Below are 15785 nucleotides of genomic sequence, written 5' to 3'. Positions count from 1 at the left end.
CTGTGTCTGTGTGTGGGCCGTAGGGCCCCTGTGTGCTGTGGGGCCTGTGTCCGTGTGTGGGGCCTGTGTCCGTGTGTAAGCCCTAGGGCCTGTGTCTGTGTGTGGGCCGTAGGGCCCCTGTGTGCTGTGGGGCCTGTGTCCGTGTGTGGGGCCTGTGTCCGTGTGTAAGCCCTAGGGCCTGTGTCTGTGTGTGGGCCGTAGGGCCCCTGTGTGCTGTGGGGCCTGTGTCCGTGTGTGGGGCCTGTGTCCGTGTGTAAGCCCTAGGGCCTGTGTCTGTGTGTGGGCCGTAGGGCCCCTGTGTGCTGTGGGGCCCGTGTCCGTGTGTGGGCCGTAGGGCCCCTGTGTGCTGTGGGGCCTGTGTCCGTGTGTGGGGCCTGTGTCCGTGTGTGGGCCCGAGGGCCTGTGCGCGTGTGTGGGGCCTGTGCCCGTGTGTGGGGCCTGTGCGCGTGTGTGGGGCCCGGGCCTGTGCCCGTGTGTGGGGCCTGTGTCCGTGTGTGGGGCCTGTGCCCGTGTGTGGGGCCTGTGTCCGTGTGGGGCCTGTGCCCGTGTGTGGGGCCTGTGTCCGTGTGGGGCCTGTGCCCGTGTGTGGGGCCTGTGTCCGTGTGTGGGGCCTGTGCCCGTGTGTGGGGCCTGTGCCCGTGTGTGGGGCCTGTGCCCGTGTGTGGGGCCTGTGTCCGTGTGGGGCCTGTGTCCGTGTGTGGGGCCTGTGTCCGTGTGTGGGGCCTGTGTCCGTGTGTGGGGCCTGTGTCCGTGTGTGGGGCCTGTGCCCGTGTGTGGGACCTGTGCCCGTGTGTGGGACCTGTGCCCGTGTGTCGGGCCTGTGCCCGTGTGTCGGGCCTGTGCCCGTGTGTGAGGCCTGTGTCCGTGTGTGGGGCCTGTGTCCGTGTGTCGGGCCTGTGTCCGTGTGTGGGGCTCGGGCCTGTGCCCGTGTGTGGGGCCTGTTCCCGTGTGTCGGGCCTGTGCCCGTGTGTGGGGCCTGTTCCCGTGTGTGGGGCCTGTTCCCGTGTGTGGGGCCTGTGCCCGTGTGTGGGGCCTGTATCCGTGCTGAGACACTAAGCCTGTGACCTTTGTGCTGGGTGGGTGGGGGCTGTACCGGCGAGCAGACAGATTGATGCTGGTGTCTCTGGCAGGAAACGTGGTGGGCTAGAGCCGAGGATTCATCGCTGAAGTCAGACCCCTCCTCATCTGCAGATCCCGTCTGGCCGGCCCACCCCCTCGCCACGCTCCCGTCCCTCGGCACAGCAAGACTCCAGCCGCAGAGACCTGCAGGAGGGGCCATGGACAGGCTGGGGGAGCTCGTGCCTGGCCTCTCTACTTGCCAGCTAGCACGGCCCATCGCTGCCATCACCTTCTCCTCCCGCAGGAAGCCCTCTCCCACCACTCCACAACCCTCCAGCACCTCTCCCACCGCTCCACAACCCTCCAGCCTCCAGCCCTCCGCTCCCCAGCCATCCAGCGCCTCATACTCTGCCCCCCTCCCCTCCAGTGCCCGGTCCTCCACTCCCCTCCCCACCAGCCTCCCACCCTCTGCTCCCCTCCCCACGCCCCCTCCCATGGAGGCCTCCTCCTCCCCTGGGCCTGCCCACTCTCCCGAGGCCGTGCTCGGAGGGGAGAAGGGGCGGTGGCCGTGGGGTGACCCTTGGCTGGTGGGCAAGTCCTGTTCCCCCCTCCGCTCCCCTACCCGGACTGTGGTATCTCACGTCAGGGTCACCCTGTCCCCCAACCGGCCCGACACTCTGGGCACCCCTCCCTCGCCCCTGCGGACGTCCCGGCTCACGGACACGGACGTTCAGTGGTCGGGTCCGGACCCGGGACGGCAGCCCTCACCGACCCCTCCCCACCCCACACCGATACTTCCCCCCCACCCCTCTGCCCCTGCAGCGGCCCACACCGGCCCACCTTACCCCCCCTTGCCAATGCCCGTGCCGGCTTTCTGCCCCTCCCTCCCCCTCTTGTTCGAGCGCCCCTCGGTTGCCCCGACCCCCGAGGCCGGGCAAACCCCGGGTCGTGACGGGGCAGGTCAGCGGCTTCCTGCGGTGAAGGGCGGCAGCAAGGTGGACGTGTCCACACAGACGTCCGGACTGGGTCAGTCGCCACCACCATCGGCACAAGGCCAGGCCCAGGGCCACGACTCCACCGAGGAAACTCCCTCGGGCACGGCACCGAGGACCACAGGAACCACCAGCGTCTCTGGCCAAGCCGGCAACACAGGTCAGTGCTGCAACCTGCTTCGCTTATTTAGATTCAATTTTTAGTTTTAGTTTAGTTTTTAGAGATATAGCGTGGAAACAGGCCCTTCGGCCCACCGGGTCCGCGCCGTCCAGCGATCCCCGCACATTAACACTATCCTACACCCACACGGGACAATTTTTACATTTACCAAGCCAATTAACCTACAAGCCTGTACGTCTTTGGAGTGTGGGAGGAAGCCGAAGATCTCGGAGGAAACCCACGCAGGTCACGGGGAGAACGTACAAACTCCGTACAGACAGCGCCCGTAGTCGGGATGGAACCCGGGTCTCCAGTGTTGCATTCGCTGTAAGGCAGCAACACTACCGCTGCACCACCATGGCTGCCCTTATTGTCACGTGTACCCAGGTACAGTGAAAAGCTTTTGTTGCGTGCTACCCAGTCAGCAGAAAAACAATGCATGATTACAATCAAGCCGTCCACAGTGTACAGATGCAGGATAAAGGGAATAACGTTTAGTGCAAGGTAAAGTCCGATTAAAGATAGTGCTGGGATCTCCATTGAGGTAGATGGTAGTTCAGGACCACTCTCTCGTTGTTAGGAGGGTTCATTTGCCTGATAACATCTGATAACAGGTTATTCTGACTTCAGTTGTTGGTAAGATTTTAGACAATAGACAATAGGTGCAGGAGGAGGCCATTCGGCCCTTCGAGCCAGCACCGCCATTCAATGTGATCAGGGCTGATCATTCTCAATCAGTACCCCGTTCCTGCCTTCTCCCCATACCCCCTGACTCCGCTATCCTTAAGAGCTCTATCTAGTTCTCTCTTGAATGCATTCAGAGAATTGGCCTCCACTGCCTTCTGAGGCAGAGAATTCCACAGATTCACAACTCTGACTGAAAAAGTTTTTCCTCATCTCAGTTCTAAATGGCCTACCCCTTATTCTTAAACTGTGGTCCCTTGTTCTGGACTCCCCCAACATTTGGGAACATGTTTCCTGCCTCTAACGTGTCCAACCCCTTAATAATCATATACGTTTCGATAAGATCTCCTCTCATCCTTCTAAATTCCAATGTATACAAGCCTAGTCGCTCCAGTCTTTCAACATATGACAGTCCTGCCATTCCGGGAATTAACCTTGTAAACCTACGCTGCACGCCCTCTACACTACCTGCCCCTCCACCTATTTTCGTATCATCTGCAAACTTTGCCACAAAGCCTTCATTCCCCTCGTCCAAATCATTAATATACAACGCAAGAATATCCTTCCTCAAATTTGGAGACCAAAACTGCACACAGTACTCCAGGTGCGGTCTCACTAGGGCCCTGTACAACTGCAGAAGGACCTCTTTGCTCCTATACTCAACTCCTCTTGTTATGAAGGCCAACATTCCATTGGCTTTCTTCACTGCCTGCTGTACCTGCATGCTTCCTTTCAGTGACTGATGCACTAGGACACCCAGATCTCGTTGTACGTCCCCTTTTCCTAACTTGACACCATTCAGATAATACTCTGCCTTCCTATTCTTACCACCAAAGTGGATAACCTCTAAATTTTAGAGTCCATTACTATAAAGGATGAGGTTACGGAGTACTTCAAAGTTCAAGATAAAATAGGCGGAAGTCAGCATGGCTTTGTGAAGGGGAGGTCTTGCCTGACAAACTTGCTGGAATTCTTTGAAGAAGTGAATAGCAGGACAGACACAGGAGAGCCAGTAGATGATGTCTACCTAGATTTTGAGAAAGCCTTTGATAAGGTGCCACGTGTGAGGCTGTTAAGGAAGATGAGAGCCCACGTCATCAAAGGGCAGATACTGGCATGGACGGCAGGCTGACTGGATGGCAGAGGGCACAGAGTGGCAATAAAGGGGGCCGTTCCTGGTCGGCCGCCAGTGACTGGTGGAGTTCCACAGTGGTCAGTTATGGGGTCGCTACTCTTCACGTTGTATATTAATGATGTGGACGAGGGGATTGAAGGCTTTGTGGCTGGTCACGTGCCATTTGGAATATTGTGAGCAATTTTGGGCCCCATATCTGAGGAAGGATGTGCTGGGTCTGGAGAGGGTCCAGAGGAGGTTTACAAGAACGATCCCAGGAATGAGTGGGTTAACCTATGATGAGCGTTTGTCGGCACTGGGCCTGTACTCGCTGGAGTTTAGAAGAATGAGGGGGACCTCATTGGAACATACAGAATAGTGAAAGGCCTGGATAGAGTGGGTGTGGAAAGGTATGTTTCCACTAGTGGGAGAGTCTAGGACCAGAGAGCACAGCCTCAGAATTAGAGGACGTTCTTTTAGGGAGGAAATTAGAAATTTCTTTAGCCAGAGGGTGGTGAATCTGTGGAATTCTTTGCCACAGAAGGCCGTAGAGGCCAAGCCAATGGATATTTTTAAGGCAAGGATAGATAGATTCTTGATTAGTACAGGTGTCAGGGGTTATGGGGAGAAGGCAGGAGAATGGGGTTAGGAGGGAGAGATAGATCAGCCATGATTGAATAGTGGAGTGGACTTGATGGGCCGAATGGCCTAATCCTACACCTATTCCTTATGTCTTTATGATATGGGCCAAAGGCAGACAAATGGCTTAGATGGGGCATCTTGGTCAGCATGGACTTGTTGGGCTGATGGGCTTGTCCATTATGTATTACATTGGTTTTATTGCTTTGGCTACTAAGCTCATACATTGTTGTGGACTGGATCCTTAGTCATGGAGACATTCAGCCTTCGGCCCAACCTGCCCACATTGAGCAACACGTGCCATCTAGACCAGTCCCATCTGCCTGCTTTTGGCCCATATCCCTCTAACCCTCTCCCATCCATGTACCAGTCTAAATGTTTCTTAAACGTTGCGATAGTCCCTTCCTCAAGCACCTCCTCCGGCAGCTTGTTTCATACACCCAACACAATTTGTGTTTAAAAAAAATTAACCCTCTGGTTTCCATTACATCTTTCCCCCCCCCTCACCTTAAACCTATGTCCTCTGGTCCTCGATTCCCCTACTCTGGGCAAAAGACTCTGTGCATCTACCCGATCTATTCCCCTCATGATTTTATACATCTCTATAAGATCTCCCCTCATCCAAGGATGAGCTCCAAGGAATAGCCTGCTCAACCTCTCCTGAAATCCCAGACCTTCGTGTCCTGGCAACGTCCTCTCGTGATTCTTCTCTGAACCCTTCCAATTTAGACAACATGGTGCCCAAATCTGAATACAATACTGTAAATGTGGCCTCACCAACATCTTCTCTATCTGTAACATGACCTCCCAACTTCTATACTCAAATATGCCTTGAATATACTCCTGCGTACGTGCATGGGCCTCGACTTGGTTGAAGCTTCCGGAGAGCAGGGGCTGACTTTCTGTTTTAGACAATAGGTGCAGGAGGAGGCCATTCGGCCCTTCGTGCCAACACCGCCATTCACTGTGATCATGGCTGAACATCCACAATCAGTACCCCGTTCCTGCCTTCTCCCCATATCCCTTGACTCCGCTATCTTTAAGAGCTCTATCGAACTCTCTTGAAAGCATCCAGAGAATTGGCCTCCATGGCCTTCTGAGGCACAGAATTCCACAGATTTACAACTCTCTGAGTGAAATTTTTTTTCCTCATCTCTGTTCTAAATGGCCTACCCCTTATTCTTAAACTGTGGCCCCTGGTTCTGGACTCCCCACAACATCGGGAACATGTTTCCCTGTAGCGTGTCCAATCCCTTAATAATCTTATATGTTCCAATAAGACCCCCTCTGATCCTTCTAAATTCCAGAGTACACAAGCCCAGTTACTGGGCCAGGTATCGAACAATGCATTTCCTTTGCAATCATGGCAGTGGTTTGTGACATCACGGGCCATAGTTCTGGCCTTGGTGGTGGTGTTTGGGCCCCACTGCAGGTTGTGATGTCGCAGTAATGTAGCTAAGTGCGGGGGGCCGATGGGCCAGGCTGGAGTCTGGCTGTAAGGGGTTTGGGAAGCTGCTGACAAGGCCAATGGGCCAGAGGGAGTCTGGTGCCTGGAGCCACAGTGGGTAGGTTGGGGCCTGGGGGTCAGGGTAGGGAGGGGGTGGGGGGGGGGGGGTCAGTCAGAGTTTGTGTACTGGGGGTGGGGGCAGTCTGGTGCATGGGTCTCGGGGGCGGGGGGTTAGGGGTGGGGTTTGAGTCTGTTGCTAGGGTTGAAGATAGATACAAAATGCTGGAGTAGCTCAGCAGGTCAGGCAGCATCTGTGGAGAACATGGATAGGTGACGTTTCACAGAGTGCTGGAGTAACTCAGCGGGTCAGGCAGCATCCCTGGAGAACATGGATAGGTGACGTTTCACAGAGTGCTGGAGTAACTCAGCGGGTCAGGCAGCATCCCTGGAGAACATGGATAGGTGACGTTTCGGGTCAAAATCCTTGCTCGGACAGCAGTCTGATGGTGTGTGGCATGGTGGCGCAGTGGTAGAGTTGCTGCCTGACAGCACCAGAGACCCGGGTTCGATCCCGACTACGGGCGCCGTCTGTACGGAGTTTGTACGTTCTCCCTGTGACCTGCGTGGGTTTTCGCCAAGATCTTCGGTTTCCTCCCACACTCCCAAGACGTACAGGTTTATAGGTTAATTGGCTGGGTATAAGTGTAACTTGTCCCTCGTGTGTGTAGGATAGTGTTAGTGTGCGGGGATTGCTGGCCGGTGCTGACTCGGTGGGCCGAAGGGCCTGTTTCCACGCTGTATCTCTAAACTAAACCTGAAACGTCACCTATTCATAAGTTCATAAGGTTGGGTGACGTTTCGGGCCGAGACCCTTCTTCAGTCTGAAGAAGCGACCCGAAACGTCACCCATTCCTTCTCTCCTAGATGCTGCCTGACCTGCTGAGTTACTCCAGCATTTTGTGACACCTGTCAGAGGAGGTAGTTGAGGCTGGTACTAGGATAACATTGAGAAGGCATTTGGACAGGTACATGGGGTTTAGAGGGATATGGGGAAGCGTGGGCAATGGGACTGTAGCTGGGGCATGTTGGCAGTCATGAAGGGGTTGGGCCGAAGGGCCTGTTTCCATGCTCATGACTCTGACCGTCAGACATTACAGGTGAATGGGGTTGATAGGGGCAAATAGATGAGCCCTGATCGAATGATGGAGCAGACTCGATGGGCCATATGGCCTCATTCTGCTGGTATGTCTTCTAGTCTTATCTGTTCATTCCCTTCCTTGACACGACCCAACCTGCTGAGTTCCTCCAGCACTTTGTTCATATAAAGTTGTAATTGTGTCCACTTCTATAGCTTCGTTCCAGATACGGACCACCCTCTGAGTGAAAACATTGCCCCTGAGGTCCCTCTTTGAATCTCTCCCCTCTCAACTTAAGCCTGTGCCCTCTAGTTTTACAATCCTCTACTCTGGGCGTTCACCAGAATGTTCACGGTGTAAACCAGCAACTGCAGTTCCTTCGCACAATTCTGCTGCACAGGCTGCTGTACAGACAGATAGATGGTTGTTTTTCAGACCGGAGGCATCTCCGATTGTACGATTAGCACGGGTGTCAGGGGGTATGGGGAGAAGGCAGGAGAATGTGGTTGAGAGGGAGAGATGGATCAGCCATGATTGAATGGTGGCGTAGACTTGTTGGGCCGAATGGCCTAATTCATTTTCATAAGTTGTAGGAGCAGAATTAGTTTTCCCCTTACATTCTTGGTCCCAAGGAAGGGTGTCAACTCGAAGTATCTACAATACCTTTTTGCCTCCATAGATGCTGCTTGATCCGCTGAGTTTTTGTTTGTCCCACAAACACGACCAGCCAAGCTCACGTCTCTCTCTTCAATGTAATATAACAAAGTCGCAGATCACCCAGACCAGATGTATCAACTTAGTAACGGTGTCAGGGGTTATGGGGAGAAGGCAGGAGAATGGAGTTGAGAGGATGATTGAAAGGTGGAGTAGACTTGATGGGCCGAATGGCCAAATTGTGCTGCTACGTATTGTGACCTGTCCCAATGTGTGGTCTTGCAGATGTTCCCCTGATGTTGCCCTACAAGCCGGCGGGCAGCTCGGAACTGTTCTACGTGGCCAGTGCAGGGACAAGGCGTGGGATTGGCCGCGGGGACTCGGAGAGCAGCAGTGATGTCTACAGGCCAGGTCAGCACGCCCTCTCCCCACCCCACCCCACACCATCTACAGGCCAGGTCACCATACCCTCTCCCCACCCCACACCATCTACAGGCCAGGTCACCACACCCTCTCCCCACCCCACCCCACACCATCTACAGGCCAGGTCACCACGCCCTCTCCCCACCCCACACCATCTACAGGCCAGGTCACCACGCCCTCTCCCCACCCCACCCCACACCATCTACAGGCCAGGTCACCATACCCTCTCCCCACCCCACACCATCTACAGGCCAGGTCACCACACCCTCTCCACACCCCACCCCACACCATCTACAGGCCAGGTCACCACACCCTCTCCACACCCCACCCCACACCATCTACAGGCCAGGTCACCACGCCCTCTCCCCACCCCACACCATCTACAGGCCAGGTCACCACGCCCTCTCCCCACCCCACACCATCTACAGGCCAGGTCAGCACGCCCTCTCCCCACCCCACCCCACACCATCTACAGGCCAGGTCACCACGCCCTCTCCCCACCCCACACCATCTACAGGCCAGGTCACCACGCCCTCTCCCCACCCCACACCATCTACAGGCCAGGTCACCACACCCTCTCCCCACCCCACACCATCTACAGGCCAGGTCACCACGCCCTCTCCCCACCCCACACCATCTACAGGCCAGGTCACCACGCCCTCTCCCCACCCCACCCCACACCATCTACAGGCCAGGTCACCACGCCCTCTCCCCACCCCACACCATCTACAGGCCAGGTCACCATGCCCTCTCCCCACCCCACACCATCTACAGGCCAGGTCACCACACCCTCTCCCCACCCCACACCATCTACAGGCCAGGTCACCACGCCCTCTCCCCACCCCACCCCACACCATCTACAGGCCAGGTCACCACGCCCTCTCCCCACCCCACCCCACACCATCTACAGGCCAGGTCACCACACCCTCTCTTCACCCCACACCATCTACAGGCCAGGTCACCACACCCTCTCCCCACCCCACACCATCTACAGGCCAGGTCAGCACGCCCTCTCCCCACCCCACACCATCTACAGGCCAGGTCACCATACCCTCTCCCCACCCCACACCATCTACAGGCCAGGTCACCACACCCTCTCCCCACCCCACCCCACACCATCTACAGGCCAGGTCAGCACGCCCTCTCCCCACCCCACACCATCTACAGGCCAGGTCACCATGCCCTCTCCCCACCCCACACCATCTGCAGGCCAGGTCACCATACCCTCTCCCCACCCCACACCATCTACAGGCCAGGTCACCACACCCTCTCCCCACCCCACACCATCTACAGGCCAGGTCAGCACGCCCTCTCCCCACCCCACACCATCTACAGGCCAGGTCACCACACCCTCTCCCCACCCCACCCCACACCATCTACAGGCCAGGTCACCATACCCTCTCCCCACCCCACCCCACACCATCTACAGGCCAGGTCAGCACGCCCTCTCCCCACCCCACCCCACACCATCTACAGGCCAGGTCACCATGCCCTCTCCCCACCCCACCCCACACCATCTACAGGCCAGGTCACCACGCCCTCTCCCCACCCCACACCATCTACAGGCCAGGTCACCACGCCCTCTCCCCACCCCACACCATCTACAGGCCAGGTCACCACACCTTCTCCCCACCCCACCCCACACCATCTACAGGCCAGGTCACCACACCCTCTCCCCACCCCACACCATCTACAGGCCAGGTCACCATGCCCTCTCCCCACCCCACACCATCTACAGGCCAGGTCACCACGCCCTCTCCCCACCCCACACCATCTACAGGCCAGGTCACCACGCCCTCTCCCTCTCCCCACCCCACACCATCTCCAGGCCAGGTCACCACACCCTCTCCCCACCCCACACCATCTACAGGCCAGGTCACCACACCCTCTCCCCACCCCACCCCACACCATCTACAGGCCAGGTCACTACACCCTCTCCCCACCCCACCCCACACCATCTACAGGCCAGGTCACCACACCCTCTCCCCACCCCACCCCACACCATCTACAGGCCAGGTCAGCACGCCCTCTCCCCACCCCACACCATCTACAGGCCAGGTCACCACGCCCTCTCCCTCTCCCCACCCCACACCATCTACAGGCCAGGTCACCACACCCTCTCCCCACCCCACACCATCTACAGGCCAGGTCACCACACCCTCTCCCCACCCCACCCCACACCATCTACAGGCCAGGTCACCACACCCTCTCCCCACCCCACCCCACACCATCTACAGGCCAGGTCACCACACCCTCTCCCCACCCCACCCCACACCATCTACAGGCCAGGTCAGCACGCCCTCTCCCCACCCCACACCATCATCAGTGACTGGAGCAGCGTTAGGCTACTTGGCCCATCAAGCCTCCTCCACCATTCAATCATGGCTGATCGATCGGAGGTATCACAAATTGTTGCACTAACTCAGCGGGTCAGGCAGCATCTCGGGAGAGAAGGAATGGGTGAAGGGTTGAATCAGGAGCTAAAATTGGAATGTCACAAATGTAATGCTACGGTGGTCATGGGAGATTTCAACATGCAGGTAGACTGGAAAAATCAGGTTGGAAATGGACCCCAGGAAAGAGAGTTTGTGGAGTGTCTCCGAGATGGATTCTTAGAACAGCTTGTACTGGAGCCTACCAGGGAAAAGGCAATTCTGGATTTAGTGTTGTGTAATGAACCTGACCTGATAAGGGGACTCGAGGTAAAAGAGCCATTAGGAGGTAGTGACCACAACATGATAAGTTTTATTCTACAAATTGAGAGGGAGAAGGGAAAATCGGAGGTGTCAGTATTACAGTATAGCAAAGGGGATTACAGAGGCATGAGGCAGGAGTTGGCCAAAATTGACTGGAAGGGGGCCCTAGCAGGGAAGACTGTGGAACAGCAATGGCAGGTATTCCTGGGAATAATGCAGAAGTTGCAGGATCAATTTATCCCAAAGAGGAGGAAAGACTCTAAGGGGAGTAAGAGGCACCCGTGGCTGACGAGGGAAGTCAAGGACAGCATAAAAATAAAAGGGAAGAAGTATAACATAGCAAAGAAGAGTGGGAAGCCAGAGGTTTGGGACTCTTTTAAAGAGCAACAGAAGATAACTAAAAAGTCAATACGGGGAGAAAAGATGAGGTACGAGGGTAAACTAGCCAATAATATAAAGGAGGACAGTAAAAGCTTTTTTAGGTATGTGAAGAGGAAAAAAATAGTCAAGGCAAATGTGGGTCCCTTGAAGACAGAAGCAGGGGAATTTATTATGGGGAACAAGGAAATGGCAGACGAGTTGAACCGGTACTTTGGATCTGTCTTCACTGAGGAAGATACACACAATCTCCCAGATGTTCTAGTGGCCAGAGATCCTAGGGTGACAGAGGAACTGGAGGAAATCCACATTAGGCGGGAAAAAGTTTTGGGTAGACTAATGGGACTGAAGGCTGATAAATCCCCAGGGCCTGATGGTCTGTATCCCAGGGTGCTTAAGGAGGTGGCTCTAGAAATTGTGGACGCATTAGTAATTATTTTCCAATGTTCTATAGATTCCGGGTCAGTTCCTGTGGATTGGAGGGTAGCTAATGTTATCCCACTTTTCAAGAAAGGAGGGAGAGAGAAAACGGGAAATTATAGACCAGTTAGTCTGACATCAGTGGTGGGGAAGATGCTGGAGTCAATTATAAAAGACGAAATTGCGGAGCATTTGGATAGCATTAACAGGAACATTCAGAGTCAGCATGGATTTACGAAGGGGAAATCGTGCTTGACTAATCTACTGGAATTTTTTGAGGATGTAACTAGGAAAATTGACAGGGGAGAGCCGGTGGATGTGGTGTACCTCGACTTTCAGAAAGCCTTCGACAAGGTCCCACATAGGAGATTGGTGGGCAAAATTAGAGCACATGGTATTGGAGGTAGGGTACTGACATGGATAGAAAGTTGGTTGACAGACAGAAAGCAAAGAGTGGGGATAAATGGGTCCCTTTCAGAATGGCAGGCAGTGACTAGTGGCGTACCGCAAGGTTCGGTGCTGGGACCGCAGCTATTTACAATATAAACATAGCACAAAAAGTAAGTAAATTTGTGTTTGGTAGATTATTTCTTTGTTGTAACAATGCTTTTTGGCAATAAATCTTATACCGTTGGAAAGCCTGTTTATTTCCCTTTTAAATGGTGCCACATTTGTAAGGAACATGCATTTGTGGGATGAGCAGCAGAGCTGAGTATATGGGTTGCGCCCATGAAAAATTTGCCAAATCTTCTCTGCCAATGCCAAACAGCTTATTCTGCTGTTGCTATTGACTCTTGTTTTGAGCTTCTGGTACCCCCAGGTGCTGACAAGAATGGGATGCCATCCCACAACAGTGTGTGACCAGGCTGGTGACCAGCATGAGGAGGAGGTGCCAGGCTGTTATGGCTGTGTATGGTTCTTCCACACGCTACTGTGGCTCCTGTTTATTAAATGAATAAATTGTTAAATTGCCAATATGTCTTGTTTCTTCAGACTTCAATCATCCAATCCACCAAACAACACCGAACAAGAGTCAATGGCAGAATAAGCTGTTTGGCATTGGCAGAGAAGATTTGGCAAATTTTTCATGGGCGCAACCCATATACTCAGCTCTGCTGCTCATCCCACAAATGCATGTTCCTTACAAATGTGGCACCATTTAAAAGGGAAATAAACAGGCTTTCCAACGGTATAAGATTTATTGCCAAGAAGCATTGTTACAACAAAGAAATAATCTACCAAACACAAATTTCCTTACTTTTTGTGCTATGTTTACATTAATGACTTGGATGAAGGGATTAAAAGTACCATTAGCAAATTTGCCGATGATACAAAGCTGGGTGGCAGTGTGAACTGTGAGGAAGATGCTATGAGGTTGCAGGGTGACTTGGACAGGTTGTGTGAGTGGGCGGATGCATGGCAGATGCAGTTTAATGTGGATTAGTGTGAGGTTATCCACTTTGGTGGTAAGAATAGGAAGGCAGATTATTATTTGAATGGTGTCAAGTTAGGAAAAGGGGACGTACAACGTGATCTGGGTGTCAGTGCATCAGTCACTGAAAGGAAGCATGCAGGTACAGCAGGCAGTGAAGAAAGCCAATGGAATGTTGGCCTTCATAACAAGAGGAGTTGAGTATAGGAGCAAAGAGGTCCTTCTGCAGTTGTACAGGGCCCTAGTGAGACCGCACCTGGAGTACTGTGTGCAGTTTTGGTCTCCAAATTTGAGGAAGGATATTCTTGCTATTGAGGGCGTGCAGCGTAGGTTTACAAGGTTAATTCCCGGAATGGCGGGACTGTCATATGTTGAAAGACTGGAGCGACTAGGTTTGTATACACTGGAATTTAGAAGGATGAGAGGGGATCTTATCGAAACGTATAAGATTATTAAGGGGTTGGACACGTTAGAGGCAGGAAACATGTTCCCAATGTTGGGGGAGTCCAGAACAAGGGGCCACAGTTTAAGAATAAGGGGTAGGCCATTTAGAACAGAGATGAGGAAAAACTTTTTTAGTCAGAGAGTTGTGAATCTGTGGAATTCTCTGCCTCAGAGGGCAGTTGAGGCCAATTCTCTGAATACATTCAAGAGAGAGCTAGATAGAGCTCTTAAGGATAGCGGAGTCAGGGGGTATGGGGAGAAGGCAGGAACGGGGTACTGATTGAGAATGATCAGCCATGATCACATTGAATGGCGGTGCTGGCTCGAAGGGCCGAATGGCCTCCTCCTGCACCTATTGTCTATTGAGATGCTGCCTGACCCGCTGAGTTACTGCAGCATTTTGTGTCAACCTTCGATTTTAACCAGCATCTGCAGTTTTTTTCCTACGCATGGCTGATCTATCTCTCCCTCCTAACGCCATTCTCCTGCCTTCTCCCCATAACCCCTGACACCCGCACTAATCAACAATCTATCCATCTCTGCCGTACAAATATCCACTGGCCTCCACAGCCGTCTGTAGCAATTAATTCCACAGATTCACCACGAAAGAAATCCTCCTCATCTCCTTAAAGGAACGTCCTTTAATTCTGAGGGTGTTACCTCTGGTCCTAGACTCTCCCACTAGTGGAAACATCCTCTCCACATCCACTCTATCCAGGCTGCTCACTATTCTGTAAGTTTCAATGGGGTCCCCCCTCATTCTTCTAAACTCCAATGAGTACAGGCCCAGTGCCGACAAACACTCTCCCTGCAGCTTCCAGCGCCGGGCTCTGGGCACAGGCTGGAGTAACTCAGCGGGACAGGCAGCACTGGATGGAAGCAATGGGTGCCGTTTCGGGTCGAGACCCTTCCTCAGGCTGAATCGAGGGAGAGATAGACCCAGAGATCTAAAATGCTAAGGTGTGAAAACGGGAGATCAAAGGGGAGATCAAGGAAAATGTAAAATAGATCATTGTTAGCTGAGGGGAAGATGACGAGGTATACAAAGACCAAGGTTAATCAGGGTATTTATTCACAAAATGCTGGAGGAACTCAGCAGGTCAGGCAGCATCTCAGGAGAGAAGGAATGGGTGATGTTTCAGGTCGAGACCCTTCACCCATTCCTTCTCTCCCGAGATGCTGCCTGACCTGCTGAGTTACTCCAGCATTTTGTGAATAAATACCTTCGATTTGTACCAGCATCTGCAGTTATTTTCTTGTGTTTAATCAGGAGGACAGTCAGACTGGCCGGAAAACTAGGATGTGGGAGGGATGGAGACAGAGAATGCAAGGGATACTTGAAGTTAGAATAAAATCATAGAAACGCAGAAACACAGACAAATAGGTGCAGGAGCAGGCCATTCGGCCCTTCCAGCCAGCACCGCCATTCAATATGATCACGGCTGATCATCTAAAATCAGTACCCCGTTCCTGCTTTTTCACCATATCCCTTGATTCCGTTAGCCCTAAGAGATAAATCTAACTCTCTTGAAAACATCCAGTGTATTGGCCTCCACTGCCTTCTGTGGCAGAGAATTCGAAAGATTCACCACTCTCTGGGTGAAGATGTTTTTCCTCATCTCAGTCCTAAATGGCCTACCCCTTATTCTTAAACAGCAACCCCTGGTTCTGGACTTCCCCCAACATCGGAACATTTTTCCTGCATCTAGCCTGTCCAATGCTTTAAGAATTTTATGTTTCTTTCAGATCCCCTCTCATCCTTCTAAATTCCAGTGAATATAAGCCCAGTCAACCCATTCTTTCATCATATGACAGTCCCGCCATCCTGGGAATTAACCTGGTGAACCTACGCTGCACGCCCTCAATAGCAAGAATGTCCTTCCTCAAATTAGGAGACCAAAATTGCACACAATTCTCCAGATGCGGTCTCCCCAGGGCTCTGTGCAACTGCAGTAGGACCTCCCTTGCTCCTAAACTCAAATCCTCTCGCAATGAAGGCCAACATGCCATTGGCTTTCTTCACTGCCTGCTGTACCTGTACGCTTAGTGACCAGTCTCAGTGACTGATGCACTAGGACACCCAGGTCTCGTTGCACCTCCCCTTTTT

The 15785-nt window shown here is 53.4% G+C and overlaps 1 protein-coding gene across 1 annotated transcript in view; it reads left to right on the top strand.

The window, feature by feature from the left end:
* LOC144598289 (uncharacterized) overlaps positions 1-15785 on the top strand; it is a 74523-nt gene that overhangs the window by 41468 nt on the left and 17270 nt on the right. Inside the window, exons 11-12 of the mRNA XM_078408261.1 lie at positions 1131-2211; positions 8171-8296. Coding sequence (XP_078264387.1) covers positions 1131-2211; positions 8171-8296 — 1207 coding nt within the window. The remainder of the gene's footprint in view (positions 1-1130; positions 2212-8170; positions 8297-15785) is intronic.

This window comes from Rhinoraja longicauda, chromosome 1 (genome assembly GCF_053455715.1).
Source record: "Rhinoraja longicauda isolate Sanriku21f chromosome 1, sRhiLon1.1, whole genome shotgun sequence".
NCBI classification, from domain to species: domain Eukaryota; kingdom Metazoa; phylum Chordata; class Chondrichthyes; order Rajiformes; family Arhynchobatidae; genus Rhinoraja; species Rhinoraja longicauda.
Note: the sequence above shows the minus strand (reverse complement) of the source record. Positions and strands in the feature narration are given on the sequence as shown.